Source organism: Poecile atricapillus, chromosome 18, assembly GCF_030490865.1.
Source record: "Poecile atricapillus isolate bPoeAtr1 chromosome 18, bPoeAtr1.hap1, whole genome shotgun sequence".
In the NCBI taxonomy this organism is placed as follows: domain Eukaryota; kingdom Metazoa; phylum Chordata; class Aves; order Passeriformes; family Paridae; genus Poecile; species Poecile atricapillus.
Window position 1 is genome coordinate 7,749,582 of NC_081266.1, and position 21,328 is coordinate 7,770,909.

At 38.0% G+C, this 21,328-nt stretch overlaps 1 protein-coding gene across 1 annotated transcript in view; it reads right to left on the reverse strand.

Annotated features, from left to right (window-relative positions):
• The window catches only part of LOC131586066 (1-phosphatidylinositol 4,5-bisphosphate phosphodiesterase zeta-1-like), a 49,174-nt gene extending 35,354 nt beyond the window's left edge, over positions 1-13,820 (reverse strand). The window contains exons 1-4 of the mRNA XM_058852803.1: positions 13,666-13,820; positions 12,503-12,653; positions 7,939-8,173; positions 1,237-1,438 (exon numbers count right to left, since the gene is read on the reverse strand). Coding sequence (XP_058708786.1) covers positions 1,237-1,438; positions 7,939-8,173; positions 12,503-12,653; positions 13,666-13,820 — 743 coding nt within the window. The remainder of the gene's footprint in view (positions 1-1,236; positions 1,439-7,938; positions 8,174-12,502; positions 12,654-13,665) is intronic.
• Positions 13,821-21,328: the final 7,508 nt, after the last annotated feature.

A 21,328-nucleotide genomic window follows, 5' to 3' on the forward strand; every position in this document is an offset into this window, starting at 1 on the left:
ATAAATATTTTCAATGCTATTTTGTGCTACTATTCCAAACTTGCTTAGAATTTTGAGAATCACTATATTTAAAAATCTATAGTACTTGGAGAATCAGGTTGCACTTGGTCTTTACATAAAACAGTTCCTCTCCCCAGACCACATTTCTAAGAGTGCTAAAGTTTCTGAGACACCCTGACTTTACTGCTTTAATCTGAATATGTTAGTGTCATCCCTTAAATTCTTAGGTTTCTAATATTTGACTTGCAACTAACTGAAACATTTCTTATAAACTGTTTTACTTAATTACCAAGCTGTCTTTTACATCCCGCTTTTCACACATTAACAATATGTCAAATATGCCTTTAGCTGATTTTAGCATTTTCCTCACACATGTATGAGATAAAGAGAGAGGGGGTTATACCTTCTTTGCAATTACTTTCAGCAAGGCAGCATTAACATAATGGAATTTTAAATACTGTTAGAAATTCAGTACTGTTTCTGATGGTTGCAAGTCACTAAAGAACATCAAGAGAGCAACCAAAAAAAAAATTACAAAGTGTTCAGGTAGATGATGATTCCTGCTGCTTTCTCTTCATTAAAGTAGTACAAATAATTCTGGACACATCTCCTCCTAATTCTTAATACATCCTGCCCTCTCAGTGTTGCATTTACTACACAATTAATTTCTTTCTTCCCTGTCTTGGCAATAAGGCATCCTGGTCATCATCCTCTTGGAGTCACACACTGCACAGGTTCCTCTCCCTGCTGCCTACTTGAATGCCCATGTTTTGTTGTTTTTGTTGTTTCTAACCTGCCCACACTGCAACATGCACTGAACACAGATATCCTTGACACAGACATACTCCAACACACATCTTCTACATTGAACAGATCACAGCTTGCCCAGGAATTTTACATTTCTTTCAGGGAGTTATTTATTTTTTGCATGGCACGTTGAGATTAAAAACTGATTTAATCGTGTACTGTACAATATACTATAGATTCCATTTGCTGCAAGGTTGATTTTCTGAGATGTAAGTGAAAAAAATAGATTGCTTCCAGACTATGAACAGATGGTTTGGCAAATATATTGAAAAGTGTACACACAAAATAAAATACCACTCTCATTTCAACTTGTATCTTTGATGGCTTTGTCCCTTATTTCCAAGTAGGATTGTATGTGACTTAGCATTAATTAAAAAAAAAAAAAAAAGCCAAAGAAAGTTTAAAATATTAAAAATTATGTCTATATACCTGGTATAGCCCCATAAGTGACTGGGTCCCATTAGCTGGTCAGCTATCAAGTAGGTGTTGTGAGAAGATGAAATAAAATAGTCACATAATGGCTGGTTCATATCTTGATAGACGGTCTTGTGCTGGCTTTTAAATATTGAACATTCGTCTGAGTTCATGTATCTTATAAATCCTTCAAATGACAACTGCCTTTTCTTCCTCACTGAACAAAAACAAAAGGAAAAAAAAAGAAATCTCTGTTGTGAAGCCACTCTGATGCACTTTCTGAAATTTTTAATAGCCAATTCTGAACACTGCTGAAGGTTATACAGCACAAAGCTTTCCTGCAATTTTAAAATTCATACCAAATGTATAAACAACACAAACATCAGATACGTGTGACTCTGGAGCTGAATTGCTGTGGTTCAAACTTCTGAGAGGAAAAAAATGTGTTTTGACACTTTTATTCTTCTATGGACAGCACTAAGAAGAATTTTCAGTAGTCCTAATTAAATATAAATAAAATATTTGTCATTTACTTTGGAAAGTAACATGCCAGACAACGTGTTAAGGGAATCTTCTCTTTTAAAAGAACCAGGATTGTTCTCTAAAAAGTCAGAAATTCTCAATATAATCTTGCAGAAACTATGACTTCTAGCACCAAATGTCTTTGCCAGGGGTGGAAAGTTCCAAATAAATATTGATCAAATCATGTTTAGAAATATTTGAAATAAAAATAGCATTGTAACCAAAGAAATAACTGTCTACACAGATGAATTGCAAATCAAGCCTATTACACTACTATATTTATAACAAAATGAACTAATTGAGTCCATACCAGTGATAGTCATCCCATTTGTTTTGGTTTTGACTGATTTAATGGCAAACAGAGCCATTACACTGCCAGCTACTGCTCTCAATGTCATGTTTGTAATGCAGTCATTTTACAAATTATATAATCTCAAAAGTTAGATTTGCTTCAAAATATAGTTTGAATTAGTGAGGGATTTTGCTCAGTTCTTACTCTAAAATAATTTTATTGTCACCGTTAGGCTAGTAGTTAACAATAAGTAAATAATCCAAGATTATTTTATGTTAATAATAGTTTAGAAGTCGATGTATACAAACTTGGGGACTGGAAATACCAGTAGGAAAACCCCCTTTTCTGCCCTGGTAATCCTTACTGCAGCTATAAGAATCAGAATGTACAAGTTAGAATTGCAATTATCGATCTTTGGTGTGTGACAGACTGGAAGTTTTACACCTGGATGAGAATTTACAGAAAATAATTGTTTCTCAATTACACAGGTCTTTGAACTAGAAAACTTGCAATGTTTTACAATGATAAAGAAAAACAGAAGGGCATCCAGACATCAAACATGCATTCACCCAACAACTTATTCCTAACAGAAGTCTTTCTGAAGTTATTCTTCCAGTCTTCCATTGATGAAGAATCCACAGACAACCCAACAAAAGCATTTCAACTGCTAAATAACCTTGTTAGGAAATTTTTCATAATTAGGAAACAGAAATTTACCCTGAAACTTCCTTGCTGTCCAAAATATTTGTTCTGTTTGGTATTATTCCTCTCCTCTTTTTTCACACTTTTTCTCTTATGAACACTGCTTTGGCACTTCCCACTTTCCACTCCTTTCCTCAAAAAAAATTCCAATCCAGGGCATTTTCTGTTTCAGATTTCTGATAATTTTCGTTTTTCTGCTATCCATCTGTATTGTTAATCTTTCATAGGAGAAAACAGGATACTATTTCTTCATGGAATGTCCTGACAAACTGCTACTCACTTTTACCATCTTAGAAGGGTTTACGTATTTATTATTTTCTCCTTTTTTTTTCTAGTCACTGACAGTGACTAGTTCTTTAGATGTTCCCTTTCTAAAACAAATATTACATTTGATCTTTTCCAGTCTTTCAATTCATCATTCATTTCCCCCCTGTTTTCAAAAGTAACCTTTGACTTGTATTAGTCAAGCTTGTTACAATTTTCTAAGAACTTGGATTTGTCAACCTGTCTTCACTGACCTGATTACATCATTTAAGAAGGTCCTACCCTGTTCCATCCATATTTTTGACTATCTTACTCAGATTAATAATATTAATAATATTACAGAACCGACTGTACTTATTGCATCGGGAATTTCTTTGGTCTTCTTTTAGCTGAGAGATTTGCAGGATGACTTCTTGCAGCCTTGATGACTCTTGAAAAGTGAATCCTATAGATTTATCCACATGCACGTGGTATATTGTTCTATACTTGTAACAACTGGATTAAATTTCTACTGTCTGGATCTTTAAAAAACATTTTGAATTTTTTCACATTACTCAAAACAGAATACACTCATCCTGTATGTTTTGCCTCTAATGAATTACATGAGCTGTCTGGATTTCATTTTGGATTATTTTATTTTTCATGGTCTATAGATTTCTCTGAGCAATTACAAGTAGAGCTAGTAACTATTTGTGTGTGTGTGTGTGTACATCTTTTATGTTCTACCTTTTCTGCATTTATTTATTAAATTAGTGAAAAAATACTGGCTTTTCAGTCTTGCTTTTTTTCTGAATTATTTATGATGTTTTCCTGGCTGTTCTTGTCATCGACAAAAGTTAACTGCAATATTCTCAAGAGAAATTAATGTTCAAGCAAATATGCTAATGACCATAATCCCCAAAAAATGAACATCTAACATTGTTTTGTTAGTCAAGATGTAAGCTCATAGACTTCAGTAAAACATTCAGCTCATGTCTCCAATCAACAGACTAAAAATCTTTGTATTTTTACAGAGCTTACATTTCTGAGGAATAGCCCAGCCATGCTATTTTCTGACCACTTACAGACATTTTCTGCTTCTACATTAAAGGAAATGGGAATTCATCTCCATAACTATTCCACAGTGAAAAGACTTTCATCAAGACCTTACATTTCTCCCCTGGAGGAACCTCAGTCTTTTTCTCCATTAGGACCTTTTAGCAGTAGTTAGTGTGCACACACATATCCATTTGTTGTAGAAAGGGAAGGCAAGAAAAGATTTCTGCCTTCTCGTGGCCTCTTTTTGTTCACAAAGTTCAATGATTTCTTTTGTCTTGCCCTCCTCTTTTGGATAGTGTACAATTCATTTTATTAACAATATTCCTTTATATTGTTTGGGGTTTTTTTAAATCTGATTTAAGATAAAATTATTTTTCTCATTCCTCCTGTTAGGGTAAACTCCAGCTCTGCCATATATACAAATACTGTCATATCAGAGAGGAATTATGGATATTTGAACCTGGGTATTTGAAAAACTTGGATTACATTATACATTATTTTCAGAGTTTATTACATTCCATTTTTCTTATTTACCTTGGAATTTCTTTGAAAATGTTTCTCTTCAGAAAGAAAAAATGGAAAACTATCACAAGATGTTTGTTGCCCTGAAGGCCTTTAGAGTACCCACAATGAGGCAGACAAACCAAGCAAGAAATCACTCTGCACTGGCCAGAGCCTCCTGCAAGACCCATTTCCTCCTGAAGGGACTGAGTACAACCTGCAGCCCTGCCAGGGTCTGGGAGAGGTGTCTGGACTGAAATAGAGACTCAGGAGTGGGGAGGAGAAGAGCCTGAACGGAATGTGAGACTAGGAAATGTGGAGAGAGAGATGTTTCCCATGTTTTTAAATGTATGTGAGTGCTCTTTGCTTCCAGAGAGCTAAATGAGTAATTAAATGTCTATGGTACTTGGGACAGAGAGAGTGGAGTGGGTACAGATACATTTGCTGGGAATTTTAGGGGTGAACTCATGAGAAATACTTGCAATCACAGACAAGGGTTTTACTCTGCTATAATGGAAGGAGGAATCTTTCAGTCATTAAAAGGCAGAAACATCATCAGATGGAATTTCATACTATGAAATTTGACTACATCAGTATGAAACATTCATGCTCTAAGGGAACAGTAAAGAGAGAAGTATTTCCTTGACTAAAGTTATAATACACTTAATTCTTTTCTAGTCTCAGTTTATATTCTAGGGAAGCTTTTTCTCCCTTACCCACACTTACAACTGGTGCATGCTGGAATAAAGTATCTATCTGAACAGCAGTTCAGTTTTCTAAGGGTTTATATCTCATAATCACCTTGTCTTGAATTTTTTCCCCGAGACTAGACCTTTACACATCTTTTCATAATCTGATATATTGTGTCTCTCAAATCCAGCCACAGTCATTGTCTTTGTTGAGATTTTTAAGCCATCTTTCTTACTTCACATGATTTTTTATGAAATCTGTGGGAGTTTGGCAGAGATGTCTCCTTTATTAAGTTTGATTTACCTTGGCCAATGGGATCAAATGCTCTCTTCTGCAAATTTGTGCTCTACATTCAGCTCTGTCTCACATACATCAAAAATCCAAAAAAAACCTTCACGACTGTGTGCACTAGGAATAAACTGCGAATGTTTTTTTTTTGCTTCACAAATACATTCTGGATTACTCAAAGTCCTTGTCTGACAGATGCACCAGGCTTATATTGTTATTTACAAAGCAAGCTGTTTTTTTTAAGACAGGATTGCATTTTTGCCCTGTTTTTGTATTGCCTAGCAGGAAAATAGGCAGGAATAGAGTCCTTGAATGGCTCTACATTGTAAATAATACTGGGATGCACTTTCTTATCCTCACTGTGCCTCTAATCCTATCCATGTAAATGAGCAGAATTTTTTTTAAAAAAGACATATATACCAAGCTTAAAAAAAAATTATTTAGTTAGCATGTTTTCTTTAATCTCATTTAATGAGTTGAGTCTTCTATTCAAAGCTAATAGTAAAATGGGAAGATAATGGAATGTTTGGGAAGAATAAAACTCTCATTGGGGTGCTAGTAAGACACAACTGTCAGGTGTGAATCACATATTTTGTGATCAATTCCATAGAAATGGCTCTTTCTACCAAAAATGCAAGGTTTTAGCACACACGTGAAAAAACCTGTTAGTGTAGTATTTTGACATTAGGCATCTAAATTGTATAACAAGAATGAAAGATTAGTTTATTCCATACTGTCCTGAGCTAGCTACAGTACCTACAGAGAATAAATTCAAAGTTATCTGGCTCAATAGCTTTGAAAATCTCTCTGCAGAAATGTTAGGGATGCACTGGATGCTATAAATGGATTTATTTAAATTAGATGTAAAATGTAGTCATTGTTTTCATCCTAATCTTGACATAGCAGTGCTATCACATTTATGAGAGAATGGTCATTACTATTAGCAAACCTGTCAATCAAATGTCAAAGCCTGGCCTTTTCCCTTTTTGTAAGACACAGGGAGGGCAAGGGTGACAGATGAGTCCAACAGATCATCCTGATGAATAATGTTCTGTAGCAAATTCAGAACGACACTTACACAAAATGGTCTATCACAATACCATATGAATCATCTCTCATGTCAATCATAACTGGAACTTTTCAAGAAATATGTTTGAGTGGGAGTATGAATTCACTCAAAGGAGCATGAACAATACAGAGGTTATTTTGTTCAGCGAGATTATTTCCAATAACAAGACAAACAAATTTATCACAGGTGAAGAAACAAACAAGAATTTGTCTCAGCATCTGAAATTTCAACCAGACATTAAATTAAACCTATAGAAACTTCAGTTCATATTTTTAAAGGTGTTTTCTAATGGACTGAAGATTATTCATTGTTTAACTGTGCTATAGATTTGAACTTTCCCATCAAAACAGGTGACACAAAATAAAAGGAACCTTTTAAGCTGGTAATTTGAACAATTAGTAAACATTAGCTCCTCTGAAAGAGCAGAATATGTTTAATAAAATACAGTTAAATTTGAAAGGCAGCCTTAAAGAGTAAAGGCATAAGGAATCACATGTTTTTATTACTGGACAGTAAGTGCCTCTAAATGAAACACCCAATGTTCTTCTGTTTCTCATTGAAAAAGTGGCATTTTCCATTTTCTTCTTCCACCACAGGTCAGCATAGAAAATCCAGTGCTATTATCCCAGAAGAAATATTTTCCCCTTGGGTTTGTTTTTCTTAACCACTTATCAATTCCACCCGTTTTCAACGACTGGGAACCAAGGAAACGAAAGAATTGAACATATTCCACTGAATAAAGTAACAGCTTGCAGCAAAATGCAGTTCTATCCTTTTCCTAGCTGTAAATTTTGCCACAAGTTGAAACCAGTGACGCTCAGCAGAAGTGTTACACCCCAACTTGAGGCACCTTTAAATAGGTGAAGAACATGTTACAGATTTATGAAGCCCTCCTCATCTCAGCATTCTAGTGATTCACAAAAGGTGACCAGGCACCTACAAAAATTTTCCACAGTGCCCCTGCAAGGAAGTCAGAAGGACATAAAAGTCTTGTCTGAGGCCTTGAATTTTCACTAAGTGACTCAAGGGAGAGAAGACAGTGTAACGAGCAGAGAAGAAAAATGGCAGATATGGACTTTAAGAAAAACAAATTGAAAATGGTTTGTAATGAGCTGAAGAACAGAATTTGTAGAAGGACTAGAAATAAAAAGATAAAGAAATGACAGAAAAAAGAACAGAGCAGAGAAAGGAGGGCACCATAAAAAGAAATTAAAACACAGGAAGAAAACATAATAAATAGATGAAAAGACATGCTTTTAAAGAAAGAAATATATGAGGTTTAGGACAACACAGTCATTGAGAGAAGCACGAGAAATAAGAGCTAGATATCAAATAGTTAAACTGTACATACCTTCATCAATGGGTTCATACTTCATAATAATTTCTAAGGCAGTTGTTTCATTAGCTTCAGTTTGAAATTGTTCTTTTATAAGAAATTTAAGGAGCTGGCTGTCAGGTAGAATTTTGCCATCTGTCGAGTAAGCCTTGAATAGTTCTTCAAATTCAGGCCTGTGTACAAGAGCTCGATAAATTGCTCTGAAGTCGTCCATGCTAATAATATTTCCTGACTGTTTGTCAATAGTTTTCTGAGGGAAAAAAGCAAGCAAAATTTATTAAAAAAAAAAAAAGAAATTAATGAAACAACATGCAATTATACAAATTATGCACCAAACACTCTTTTATAACTGACCATAAGAGTGAGCATCATAGAAGAATCCTCAGGCAACAGTGACTACAATCAGATTACACTCCTCAACTTTTAGATGACACTTTGTGTGCTACAAATATTTTATGTAAAGTAAAATGGACCATATGACACAATTAGCATCTAAATAAGTGCAATAAATTTAGATTTAATGCATTTTTAATATTCAAACACATTGTTGAAAATCTTTAAAATGCTACGCATTAAAATAAATGTGCAGCATAAAACTTATCAAGTGGAAAATATATTTAGTATAATACCTCTCCAACAGCTATTTACACCATATTGTAAATACTGTCAGTCAAATTTGCACACAAAATCAGCAACCAGTAATCTTAAAAATGAAATAAGGATGACCAAATTACCAAGAAATACAAACCTTTCAACACTTCAATAAACGAAGTTTATTGTTTCACAACAAAACAATATTCAAGTTTGAAGACAAGATATTTTGTAATAACCTATGACACCATGTTCTAATCTTAACAAGCCAGAATGTTTAACTTAGATTAATTATTCACACTTTCAGAATTCTTGAATTGTAAGCTTGTTTTCATACAGCTTACAGAATGTTAGCATAGTAATTAATTTCTGTGTTTCAGTATAAAAGTCACTAGAAAAGTTAAAAGGCCACAAAAGAATTTGAGCAGAATAATGCTTTTTTACCATTTCTGCTTTTTACATTTTTCACAGGTTTAACAATTCTATTTTTCCTTTAAAATTTTCTACTTAAAATAAGTAACTGCATATATATATAAATAAGCATAGAAATAAATATATGTCTTGCATATATATAAACATAATATATAAAAATATAAATATAATATATATAATATATAAATATAAATTGCATTTCTATATAAATATAAATATAAATATAAATATAAATATAAATATAAATATAAATATAAATATAAATATAAATATTAATATTAATATTAATATTAATATAAATTTATTAAAACATTAATATAATATAATATAATATAATATAATATAATATAATATAATATAATATAATATAATATAATATAACCATAATAAGATATAATATGTAATACGTATATTAAGATATAATAGCATATATATAATAATATATAACATATATTCTATTATATAAACTATATACTATATACTATGTATATTAATATTATTTATTAATATATAATATAAAATATAGTATATGCTATATGCTGTATATTGTATATATGTTATATATTAGTTAATTATGTACTGATTAATTAATTAATATCAATATAGAAATATAAATGTTTCTAACATTTTAGCCTGATTTTTGCTTAAAACCTGCCAAATCAAGAGAAATCTTCTGACAAAATTGCTCACAAAAACCACAAATGGCAATCCACTGCCTCAGTGCTTATGACTGTAAACTGATGAAAATTCTCAGTTGTTGGCTCCTTAAACTGAGATGCCAAAGACACCACGTTCCAGCATCCAAACATCCAAACATGGCCCTTACTATGGCTGGTTTGGCTTCCACAGAAATGTCTAGAAGCAGGAAATTGCTTACTTGAGCTCTGGCTGCTCTTTGATCAACAGATTGGATTACTGCTAAATTAGATTGGTTTTGAAGCCATACCATGAAAGCCAAAAGTTTAAAGATCTGGTGCCAGTTCCTTCCTATGCAGTAAAGTTCTTTCTGCACTTCTGAATAAGTACAATAGGAGTAAAAATATATTAAATAACTGAAACGAGTACAAAATTAAATTTCATGAGGAGTTCTAGTGAAAAAATCTTACAAATGAGTACTTCAGTGTTTGCTTTGAGTTTGCAAAAGAGAATAATAATGATCATTATTAACAGAAATCACCAGCAAGAAAATATTTCTGTACAAATGCTAATTATACACATTTCATTACTGCTGAGAAATTCCCCATCTAAGGTTGATTTCTTCCATCCAATTTTTAATGTTCTTAACAGTGCTGCAAATTTGCTTATAACCATTAAGCAGGAAAAGAAAATACCAACTTCTTTTGAAAATAAACAGTCTATCAGGACTTGGAGGATGTTCACTTAGTTACTGGCACAAAGAGAAGCTGGACAAAAAAGTAAAGTTTCTATTTTAGCTGCCTCCTGGTGAAATACAGGCAATAATACTACACAAAAGAACTCTTCAAATTAAAGTCATAAAAATCATGTCACTATAAAAAGATATTGTAAATTTTTGGGGTAGATTTTTATCATTCCTATTTTTATTAATGCACATCAAATTTTTGCTGTTCAGAAAAAGAAGAGACAAAGTCTTGAGAGAAATTAGATGAAAATTTATTATTCCTTAAAACCTTAATGTTCATAATTCTGATACTGCTCAAGAGTATTACAGTAAAATAAGCTCAAAGAGAACAGAGAAGAAAAAAGCTGATTATTCCTTAAAATTAGCTTTCTATAAAATGTATTTTGCTATGTAGAACCATTAGATTAACTGCTGATGTGCAGTTAATTACAAAGATGTCAGTAACATCCAGAATGCTTTGGATTTTTACATATTGTTTCGCTGATGAAATATTTGAACCCCCCAAACTACTGAACCCCTGTAAATCTTTCTCAAATAGCATAGGGCACCTAACAGTACTGCTATAAATAACTAGATCAGGCTATTGGGTATAATATGTTGTTAAATACAACTAGATCAGACTTCTTCTTTGCAGGTCACTTCCCTCAAATCTCCTTTTCTCTTCCCACAGCTGACCATCTCTCACATTCCTGCCAGAAACCAAAGTAGGGGGAAGATAGAGGAAACAACGAGAAATATCTTTAAGTTCTCAAGAGATCCTCTAGCTTTGAAACTTTCTCCATGCAGTGAAAGTTCAAAAAACCACAGGAAGCCTCTTCAGCCAGGGTTGAGCTCATGCTGCTGGTTCTACCTTGGTTTGAGAAGGCAAACAATGAGAGAGGAAGACAGGGTGAGGAAAGCTTAGTGCCTTCCTTCTTATGACCTTTCTGACTTGCCATAGTTAATTGTCTCTGCCAAATCAGGACAAAATTTGCCAGCTGGTTGCAACATTCTCCAAAGAATCATATCTATAAAGGTGAAAGTAAGTAAATATACATGTATTTATATAAATATATATATATATTTATATATATATACACACTTGTTTTCATTCCCTTAGGGAAAAAGCATTACCAGACAGATGGGGTTTTTTGGGGGGGAAATGATGTAAAGGGAAAATCTTAGATATTTTGAGTCATTACATGAAGAAAATATGTATCCAGTACTCATTTGTTAGTATTTGCTCACTGAGACAAGATCTGCTTGGCAGTAGTTTGCTTGCCTACACTAAATGAACTTAAGTCCAGCTTCTAGCTGTATCATGTCATCTTCACAGAAATATCTTTAAAACTGCCACCTCTCAAGGCCAAATCCATTCCCAGGGAGTTAGAGAGCGATTCCCATCCATTCAGGCACACCTCTTAAATATTACAGGAGAGGTATAGTGGAGAAAGGAATGAATGTGTGCTGGATCTAAAGCCTGGACAGCTCAGAGAAATCCCAATTGTCCTCCTGGAAAGAGGATTTTGAGAAGATTGCTCTCATGGCTCTGTCCAGAATCAGACAGACATGTCTGGGCTCATTAGCTTGACCAGAGAAGCTGAATAGGATGAAACCAGAATGCTTTAACTTTTCTCAAGCGCAGACATGTTACAAAAAAAACCCTGGGAATCCAAACCAACATATTTTCCATCTTACACTAATTTGTTGTGGAGAAAAGACAGAGTTATGTGGGTGTCAGTCTCTCCGAGTAACAAGCAGTAGGACAAGCAGGAGTGGACTCAAGTTGTGCCAGACTATTAGGAAAAATTTCTTCACTGAAAGTGTTGTCAAGCATTGGAACAGGCTGTCCAGGGAAGTGTCTGCGTCACCATTCCTTGAAAGTACTTAAATGCTTGCAGGTGTGGTGCTTAGGGACAAGTTGCAGAGGTGGACTTTTCAATGTATTAATGGTTGGACTCAGTGATCTTAGAGATACCTTCCAATCTAAAGGCTCATGATTCAAATTCAAACCCTGGGTTATCTATTTTACACAGACATGAAAGACCTGGAGGAGGAAAATTCTTTGCTGATTTTGCACACCACACTAGCTTGAAATACATTTCCCAAAAAATTAACTTGAAAAAAATCAGCAAACATATGATGTGTGTAACTGAACTTCTAAACCATTCATTGCTTAATGTACATACACCTTACCTTGAAAATATGTTTTAAATGGTCTTCATCAAATTTTATTTGCATTTTTTCAAGCAGCCTCCTGCAGCCCTCTAAATCAACATTCCCATTCATGAAATCATTCTGAATTGTATTCCAAAACCACGTATGAGACGTCAGGTTAAGGAAGATTCTGGCCAATTAAATTGCCTTTTAATGGAGGGGATGAGGGGGAAAAGTTTAATTTCATTAAACCTAAGAAGATTGTGCTTCCCTTTCTTCATACTCTAGAACATCCTTGCATTCTGCCCTCTGAGAATGCAGCAGGCCCCAAGGTGTGCAGGAAGAGATTTCTGCTCTGTCCTCAAAGTCCCAGAGAGCAGTGACAGAAGGGCCGAAGGGAGGGTGTGATCAAGGGGTGGTCAGGGTGCAAAAAGGGCTGCAGTGAGAGGAGGGAAACGTGGGGAAGCCGAGGGGATTCAGCAGGCTCAGGGAATGGTGGGGAGTGCCAAGAAACACCAGGGAACGAGTGCTCCCAGCATTGTGCCCACCCAAACATTATCAACCGGCCCTGGCTGACAGGACTGGCTGCCCCAGGCCCTCCAGGGCATCCCCTGTGTGCCCAGGCCTGAGGGGAAAGGGCCATGTCAGGGGCATCCCAATGGCAGCTGTCACAGGGCAGGGAGAGCAGAGGAAGAGGAGAAGGTAGAAGAAGAAAAGGATATCTGTTCTCATCCATGGTGGCTGTGCACCGCCTGCTCCAGGCCCCTCACTGCAGTGGCATAGCCGAGATCTCACTTGGGCTCACAGTGGGCTCCTCATGCCACTGTGACCTGACAGAATGGCATGGAATGTTCACTCCCCCATCCTTCCAGTGTCGCTCCAGTGTTGCTCTGGTGATGTCACAAACTGCAGGCGCCCAGCACAGGCCCCTTCCTGCCCCCGCTCCACCACCCTGCCACCATCCTGTGCCTTTTCCTTCCAGCACAAAGTGTCCCCAGGCCCTGCCCCTGTCTCCCACCCATTGCTCCACCACCCTGCCACCATCCTGTGCCTTTTCCTTCCAGCACAAAGTGTCCCCAGGCCCTGCCCCTGTCTCCCACCCATTGCTCCACCACCCTGCCACCATCCTGTGCCTTTTCCTTCCAGCACAAAGCGTCTCCAGGCCCTGCCCGTCTCCCACCCTTAGGATATCCCACACCCACAGCACGTGTGCTGGCAGGAGCTGTGTGGGGCAGAGCAGGCCTTTTGCAGCCAGCCGTGCCAATGTCCTCCAGGGGAGCTTGGCCAGCTTGGCCGAGGTCTCTCTGTCCCGGTCCGAGGTGACAAGCTGGTGAGGCAGAGGCTGCCAGCACAACATCTTCCCCCAGATAACCAGGAGCACTGTGCTACCAACCCACTGCAGAGACCTGGGGGGAAATCCCTTCTTTGGGCCTTGGGGAACCAGCTGGCTTCACGGCACAGGGTGATGGTGGATGTTGAGAGTTGTGGGATGCCACCCCAAAGTGCTGGGAGGCCACCCAAGCTCCCACTTTCCTGCTGGGAACTTCTCTGTCCTCAAAACCAGCCTGGGCAAGAGCAGCTGTCCATGTCCTGCTTTGAGGCACACCAGTATCAGCCTTCAAATCACTGGGACAGCCCTTGGAAATCAGGCTGGACTTACACCCTGACTCCATTTCCCACTCGTTTTACAGGAATTCTTCCCCAGGCAAACTGCTTCGAAGTTGCCAGCTTCCGTGTAGCTGTCAGCAAGCCTGAGTGAGACTCGAAATGTGACAGACCAAAGGCAGTTTGCCACAGATTTTATGCTGAAGTGCCTCAATGCTTACTGAAATACCAGCTTTGATACGATGGCCTAAATAAAAAATGGGGGAAAAAAGACAAAATGGAGTTATTTAATTGATTTATTTCTGGATCACTCAGGAGAGTACAGAGTCTTCCATCAGTCAATCACCACTTTAAAAATAATTCAGGTCTGCAGTGACTGGAAATAATTTGTTTGGGTTTTTTTTTTTCACTTTCTTCATGTACTTTTTAAGTACTTTACCAGGAATAGTCAAAATGTCAAAGGCAGCAGAGTGCTCCAGCTGAGATAGCAAGCAAATTCTTACTTTCCTTCGCAGTTTTAACCAAAATTATATTCATTTTTGTAATTTCACACCAAATGAAGCATTGATTATAAGGAATCTAGTAAGGAAGATCAGCAAAGACATTGGGACATTATATCTAGATTTTTTTTTTTTATTGCTAGTGAAACCTTGTAAATTCAGCCTTCAGGCTTTGCTTGTGCATATATCTCTGAATCCCTTATATAGATACATGAACAAAGAAAAGATCAGGACACTGGAGGAATAAATTTCTTATAGCTAGTGCAGAAGATATTTCAGGACTGACCAGGGATGTAGGCTGGGTGTTGCAGCATTATAGAATAAAGAAATGCCATTCCCCTCTCCCAGTATTTATTACAAAGGTCAAAGGAATGCATGTGATTTTGGTTTACTTTCAAACTATGATAGTGATTATTTCCTAACATTTATCACAGATTATTACAAATGCCTACCATCCTTGCTGTTTTCTGTAAACATAACTTTTAATTAGAGTTTCAACAGAAACAAAGTTTAATTGCAAGAACTACTGTAAATACTACACTTTAAAAACAAAAGGTGTAAACATTCAAGCATTATTCTTGCACATATTAGATGTTTTCATTGTAAGCATAAGATTTTGCTGTTGTTTATCATAGCTGGTGGGAATTGCAGTGCCACATGGGTCAAACACACCCTTTTGTAAATACTCATTTGTGGCTTTATAGATTCACTGCTGACTGACCATGATTGCTCTCATTGTCTTGGTTTTAAAATGTCATAAAGAACTATGCATTGATATGGTTTCAAGGAGAAAAAACTGTGCAAAAATGGGCATCTTCAGATTACTCTTGTGATGACAAATGAAGATTTTGCATACTTACTGCCCTCTGATTTGGGAGGTTCCTTTCTCTATGTATCTGGATATGATAATAAATATCCCAGAGAAACCAATGCAGTTGAATAGAGAGAAAGATGGAGCACAGAGAGCATTTTCTGTGCTCCCTCCGTTCTTCAAAGAGAGCTGCATTACCTTTGGGTCATTCTCTTTTCACCCCACAGCTGCTACTGAGATCCATCCAACACCAATCCAACCCTTTAGTGCCTATTTCCTGCTGGAGACCATTCAATGAACAAGTAGCTGTCTTTACATGAAATTTGGTTGAAAAAGTGATTATTTCTTTATTGAAAGTAGGAGTAATTTTATTAAAAATGTTATACAATCCAGGGCTGCTATAGTGAAGATGGCTTATTGGGCGTGTAGTTTATGTCTTTATATCTGCAGTACCAGAAAATAGAAGAAATTTTGGCCATAGATGTAAGTGCTCACAGAAACAGATATAACACTAGAAATTCTGGATTGGAAAAAAATCACTTTTTCACAAATATTGAGCATGAACAAATAATAAGGAACAACAAAGAATGATGAAAAAGATGGAACAGTTAAATGACTTTCAGTTTCAAGATTTATTCCACCAGATCAATCCCTTATGAGACATGATTTTGCAATACATTGTTTTGTTCTGTAGAATTAAATTCTGTCAACTTTAAAATGCTGTTTCTATATAGAAAAACTGTAGCAAAGAGTGCAATAATAAAAAGCATTTAATATTGTAGTATCAGTCTATCAGCCTACCTTTATGAACTTCTCATTTTCTTTCAATTTCCTTTCTCTAGAAAAGAGGGGATCTATGAAACCAGAATTTGTAACAAAAGCTGCTCAGAAGGATGAAATTTCAGCAGAATAAATGTTCTGATGTCACTGAAAATGCCTACTCATTTTTAGCAATGCTATGAAATTAATTTGAAGAAGGTAATTACAAAACAGGCTTTGCCAATTTTCCCTCTACATTCTCCAGGATGGGCTTTGATTTATTTTATTTCATTTTATTTTATTTTATTTTATTTATTTTATTTATTTTTTTTTTATTTTTGGAACTTGGAAATTTGAGAAAGAATAAAGGTTATGAGAAGAAACTAAAGGTGTACAACTCCATGGAAAACTTCACTGAACTTTTATTTATACATTTTTATGGCTCTGAATGTCTTTGAGACTTAGTTGCAACTGCTCCCTTTTTTGTCTGTAAGTGATTTTTTGTTGCATAGGGAATATGCCAACTTTCATTATTTTTATTCCTGAAATTGCCTCCTGTTCTCTCTAATGCTTTGAAAACCATTCACATTCTTATAGCTGCTTGTGAATCCCTCTCTTTTATTTTTTTTTTCAGTTCCCTGTATTTTAAAATTTAATGAAGGATTGACATGTATAATATATGCATATTTATATACACAACAAAAACAAAAATTCAAGTTTTCCACTGCAGTAAGGAGTTCAGAACACCTTTTTTTCAGAACACAAATTTCAATTCTTCAAGAATGTCTCGGGCCCTTCTCTAGTTAGGATGTGATTAAAAATGTATTTTTGTAGTCTCTACAGGGGAGGCATTGGAGATGGATTCATATTCTGAGATTCCATTCCAAGCATCATAAACTCAGCAGTGCTGGTATCCAGGCTGCCTGGAAAAATTATATTATGGCAGCTGCATGTACACACTGTGTTATTTCTAATTCATTCGAGTTCCCTTCCTCAGGATAAATGGCAATTACAGCGGTTCTCTGGCTGTCAGTAGTACATGACACCACTGTCATTGTGTCTGCTGAGCAGTTATTTTAGTCTCTGTTCGCTCCAGAGGTTACACATTTGGTTTCTTCAGAAAAATACACCCAGTGTGGCTTATTCATTAGAACAGCCTCATGCTGCCTCCTGTGCTGAGCCACAGAGCAAAGGCTGAGCAGAGGGAGTTGCATTTCTTGCTGCCACCGCCCTGGCTGTAAGAGCTCTGGGGCACATGTGGGGAGGAGAGGACAAGAGCAGGACAGGGAGTGCCCAGGTGCCAGCTGAGGATGAAAGGGACAGGCGGGAACCCTCCTGCTACCCAGGGGAACAGTCCTGGTACTCCCTGAAAAGCCTCCTGTGGCAGTGCATGACCCTGGCGCGTGGTGGCTCTTCTTACGTTCTCATCATCCTTTCCCACTGCCTCTGCTTCTCAGAAGATGTGTTTCTATTTAAAGAATTAATTACCACTCTATTGTCTTGTCTTGTGTTGTTATGTCACCCTGCAGCAGGTTCAGGGCTGCTGTGTCAGTGACAGATCCCAAGGTGCAGGATGGAGAGCAGCACTTCTCTGTCTCAGGTCTCTGTTTTAACAGGGAGCAGGGAGAGCAGAGCCCAGCTCATGAGACATCCTTGTTGTGTTGTAAGCCTTGCAGGATTGAGTTCTTACTTTTTTGGGTAAATTGTGGTTGTAATACAGCTTTGGTCTAGTTAAATGTAGCCCTATTTGCCTGAATAAAACCAGGCAACTTCACACGGGCAGTGTCTGGGCTGTCCTCGCTGACCAGGTGGTGCAAAATGGCTCAAGCCCAGCTCCTCATCCCCTGCTCAGGTGAAACACCACAAAATAAGGAGGTCAGATGGATATTGAGGAGAGGTTTTGCTCACCATTACCTGATTTACAGTGGTAAAAGGCATCTTTTCCCTGCTGTGATTCCCTGCTGTCTCTGCAGGGCAGGTAAACCACATTACCAGCTTCAAGGACACACCTTTCTGGCACTGAAGACAGCTGCCTCAGTGCCTCCAGCAGAAAGATGGAGCAGGATTTGCTTAGTCATTTCTTCCACGTTATGAGACTGATTCTTCTTGCTTGGAAAATGAAAAATAGCTTTTTTTCAGTGGGAATTGTATCAGACTCCTAAAGTGCATCTTAGTAGAAAAATCTATGAAAGCAATGGGTTGCATGAAAACCAACTTGGAATACATAAAGTAGAGAAAGAGGAAGAGGGAATTTATATGTGATGTTGTTTCTCTAACTTGTTTTGGAGCTGGTCAGGAAACTTGCTCTTTTTTCCCTTTGTTATTTTTCCCTTTCTCTTGGAAACTGGAGGAAAAAAAAAAATAAAATCCAGTGTTTTTGACCAGACAGAACTGCAACAATAGTGAATAGTGTCATCAGTGACTGCCAAAAAAAAAACACCTCAATTATTTGTCACTCAAGCATTAATTTGCCACTGAATTTCAGACTGATGGCAATTAGTAAACAGAAAATCTCACTGGCAGTTAACAAACAGGAAGGAAAATGAGCACTGCATGTCAGACCACTTTCTTCCATCACACTCCTTATCTGTGTTTTTTAATTTCATCCCTGATTTAAGCATGGAGCAGGTTTTAATATGTTAGCTAACATGTATTTCAATATTTTACAGATTTGCTTCCTCTAAGTTGTTAACTAAAAAAAATCAAGCTGTCTGGCCTTTTTTAGGTCCTCAGTCAGCTGGTCACAATCCTGGAGTACAATTGGTCATATCCTACGAGAACAGCCGTCTGACAATAATGCTGAAACACATGAGGAACCTTGTGAGTATTTTTATCAGAATGTGTAACCTGTAAGTCCTTGCATTTGCAGAGTACTGTGAAAACATTAATCTTCAAACAGCCTTTCTGGGAGAACTAATTTCAACTCAAAGTAGTGATAGTGCTGCTCTGTCATGATTTAACAATTGGTTTTTCCCTTTGAGCTCACTCAGTATGGTTACAGGTGTGAGACAGATACAGAAACTGGGTTTCCTTAATGGCTGGTAATGGCCTTTTCCAAGAAAACCAATTTTGATACTGTTTTGGCCCTCTCAGCAGACACATTTTGATAGCAGTCAGACATAAGGCATGGTGCAGCAGCATGACTTTTTGCAGCACCTCAGCCTGGAGCTCTGGGTTGATTATCCAGACATTGCTTTCTAGTCCAGCCTGTCTATGAAGAGGGAAGAGCTCAGCAGAGGGAGCAGTGGTGAATTTTAAGGAGCAATGTCATTTGGAGGTGTGATGCTCAGCTTTGTAACACTGTCAGGAGGCTGAGAGGTAAATGTTGAGTGCTCCTGGAGCCAGGCTACGGGAGGGGAAGTTGGCAGTGCTCCTGCAGCACAGAATTCCTGCAGGTGGAATTGGCTGCTGAGGGTGACTTCAGAGATGGAGCTGGGGCTGTGTGTGAAGTGTGATCTCTCGGTGCAGGAGCGTGTCAGCTGCTCCATAATGAATTCCCTGCCTAGATGTGCTCTCGAATTCCCATGGCTCACGTCTCCAGCAATATCTGTGGCAAGAGAGCCTTTACTTGTCTAGCCTGGGGATTAGAGCAGTTATGAGCTATTGTGGGTTCTCAGTGCATACTCTATTCCACCTCCATCCCAAACTGGATTACAATCCTTTTCCTAAATGGGGCCAGATTGAGGGGCTTATGTGGGCACCAGCCAGAAATAAAATGAGGCTGATGGTTTAATTAGTGGGATGAAGCACATGAGGCTTACATAGCTCTGACTGTTTTCTGCTGGCCACTCTGGCTTCTCATTTGCAATTCAAGCATCTCCATTCTGGTCTGTAACATTCAATACTTCTCTGTCCTGAGGCTTGTTTTCTGTGTCCTGTGTGTCACTTTGACAGGTGAGATCAGCCTCTGCTGACAGGCCCAATTTATACAAACTTTACCTTCAGGATGTAGCATAAGACCCTCTTTATTTTTTGTGTTGAGCTTTCTAAATCTAAGTGACTTTGATAAACTTCTGATAAAGTTCTAATTGGTGAGAGGGGCATATCAAAGTGATTGCCATGCTGATGATATCATTGAGATTTCAAGCAGGTGGTGTGGAGATGCACACAATTTGCAGGTGTTGGAATTAGTCTTTGTTTCTCCTTGTTTCCATCTTTGTAAATGTGTAGGTTCCTAACTGTGTTCTTAGGAAGTTCTGGTCATTTAATTAAATGAAAGTAAATTACAGCATAGATAGCTGTGTAGTGCAAACATAAAATCCAGGGTTCAGTTCACTTCATTATGGAAAGGGTGCTGTGGATAGACAGGGAAAGCCGATCGGAAGATCTCGCGTTGTACGCGAAGATAGGGCCCCTCCTTCTACAATGTTCTATAACCCATAATACTACGGTGATTACGTCATCATATCTCGGTGATATAAAAACCTAGCTCACCGGAAATAACGGCTTTTTCACCGTCCACCAGATTGGTGTTAGCGCGTGATTTGCCCGACAGGCCTGTAAGTTCAGCCGTCGTGTCACCCACGAACCGGGTCGCTACGCCTCACCCCGAGGCGACAAGTGGTGCCGAAACCCGGGACCGCTCCCCGATACACGCGGGTTCGAGCGGCCGGAGTTCAGGAGTCTCGCCGGACGCTGAGTGACGGCTGGAGCGGCAGGACCGACTCCAGCGGGGAGGACGCTCCCGTACCGCCGAGATGCAGTCGATCAGCAAGGTAGATTCGCAGCTGCATAAGCAGAGCGGTATAGACTGCAAAAAATCAAGGAATTTTGAATGCGTGGTTGTCAGATTGTTAGAATCGTGTTACCGATGATCCCGTAGATATTATTCTCCCAGATTGCTGGGATAGGTGTTCCGAGGCGCTCACAAATGACGTCTTGCGCATTAAGTCCAGCAAGTGCCTTAAAAGCTGGGTGAGAGTTACGCAAGCGCTGAGAAAAGCGCTTCACGAGCAGAAAGTTTGCAAGGCAGCTCAAAGCTGTTTAAGGGTTACACCACGGGTGGGGGTAGGAGCTGCCACTCAGACCACGTGTATTGATTACCCCACCGATTTTAACGAGCCATCTAATGATGACGGCCGACCCAAGTCGCCGTCCCGCCTGCCCGGTCCTAATGCAGGTTTGGCCGCGGAACACACTTTGCCGCCGGGGCGTACCGATGCCACGGAGCCACGGGGCGCACCCGACACC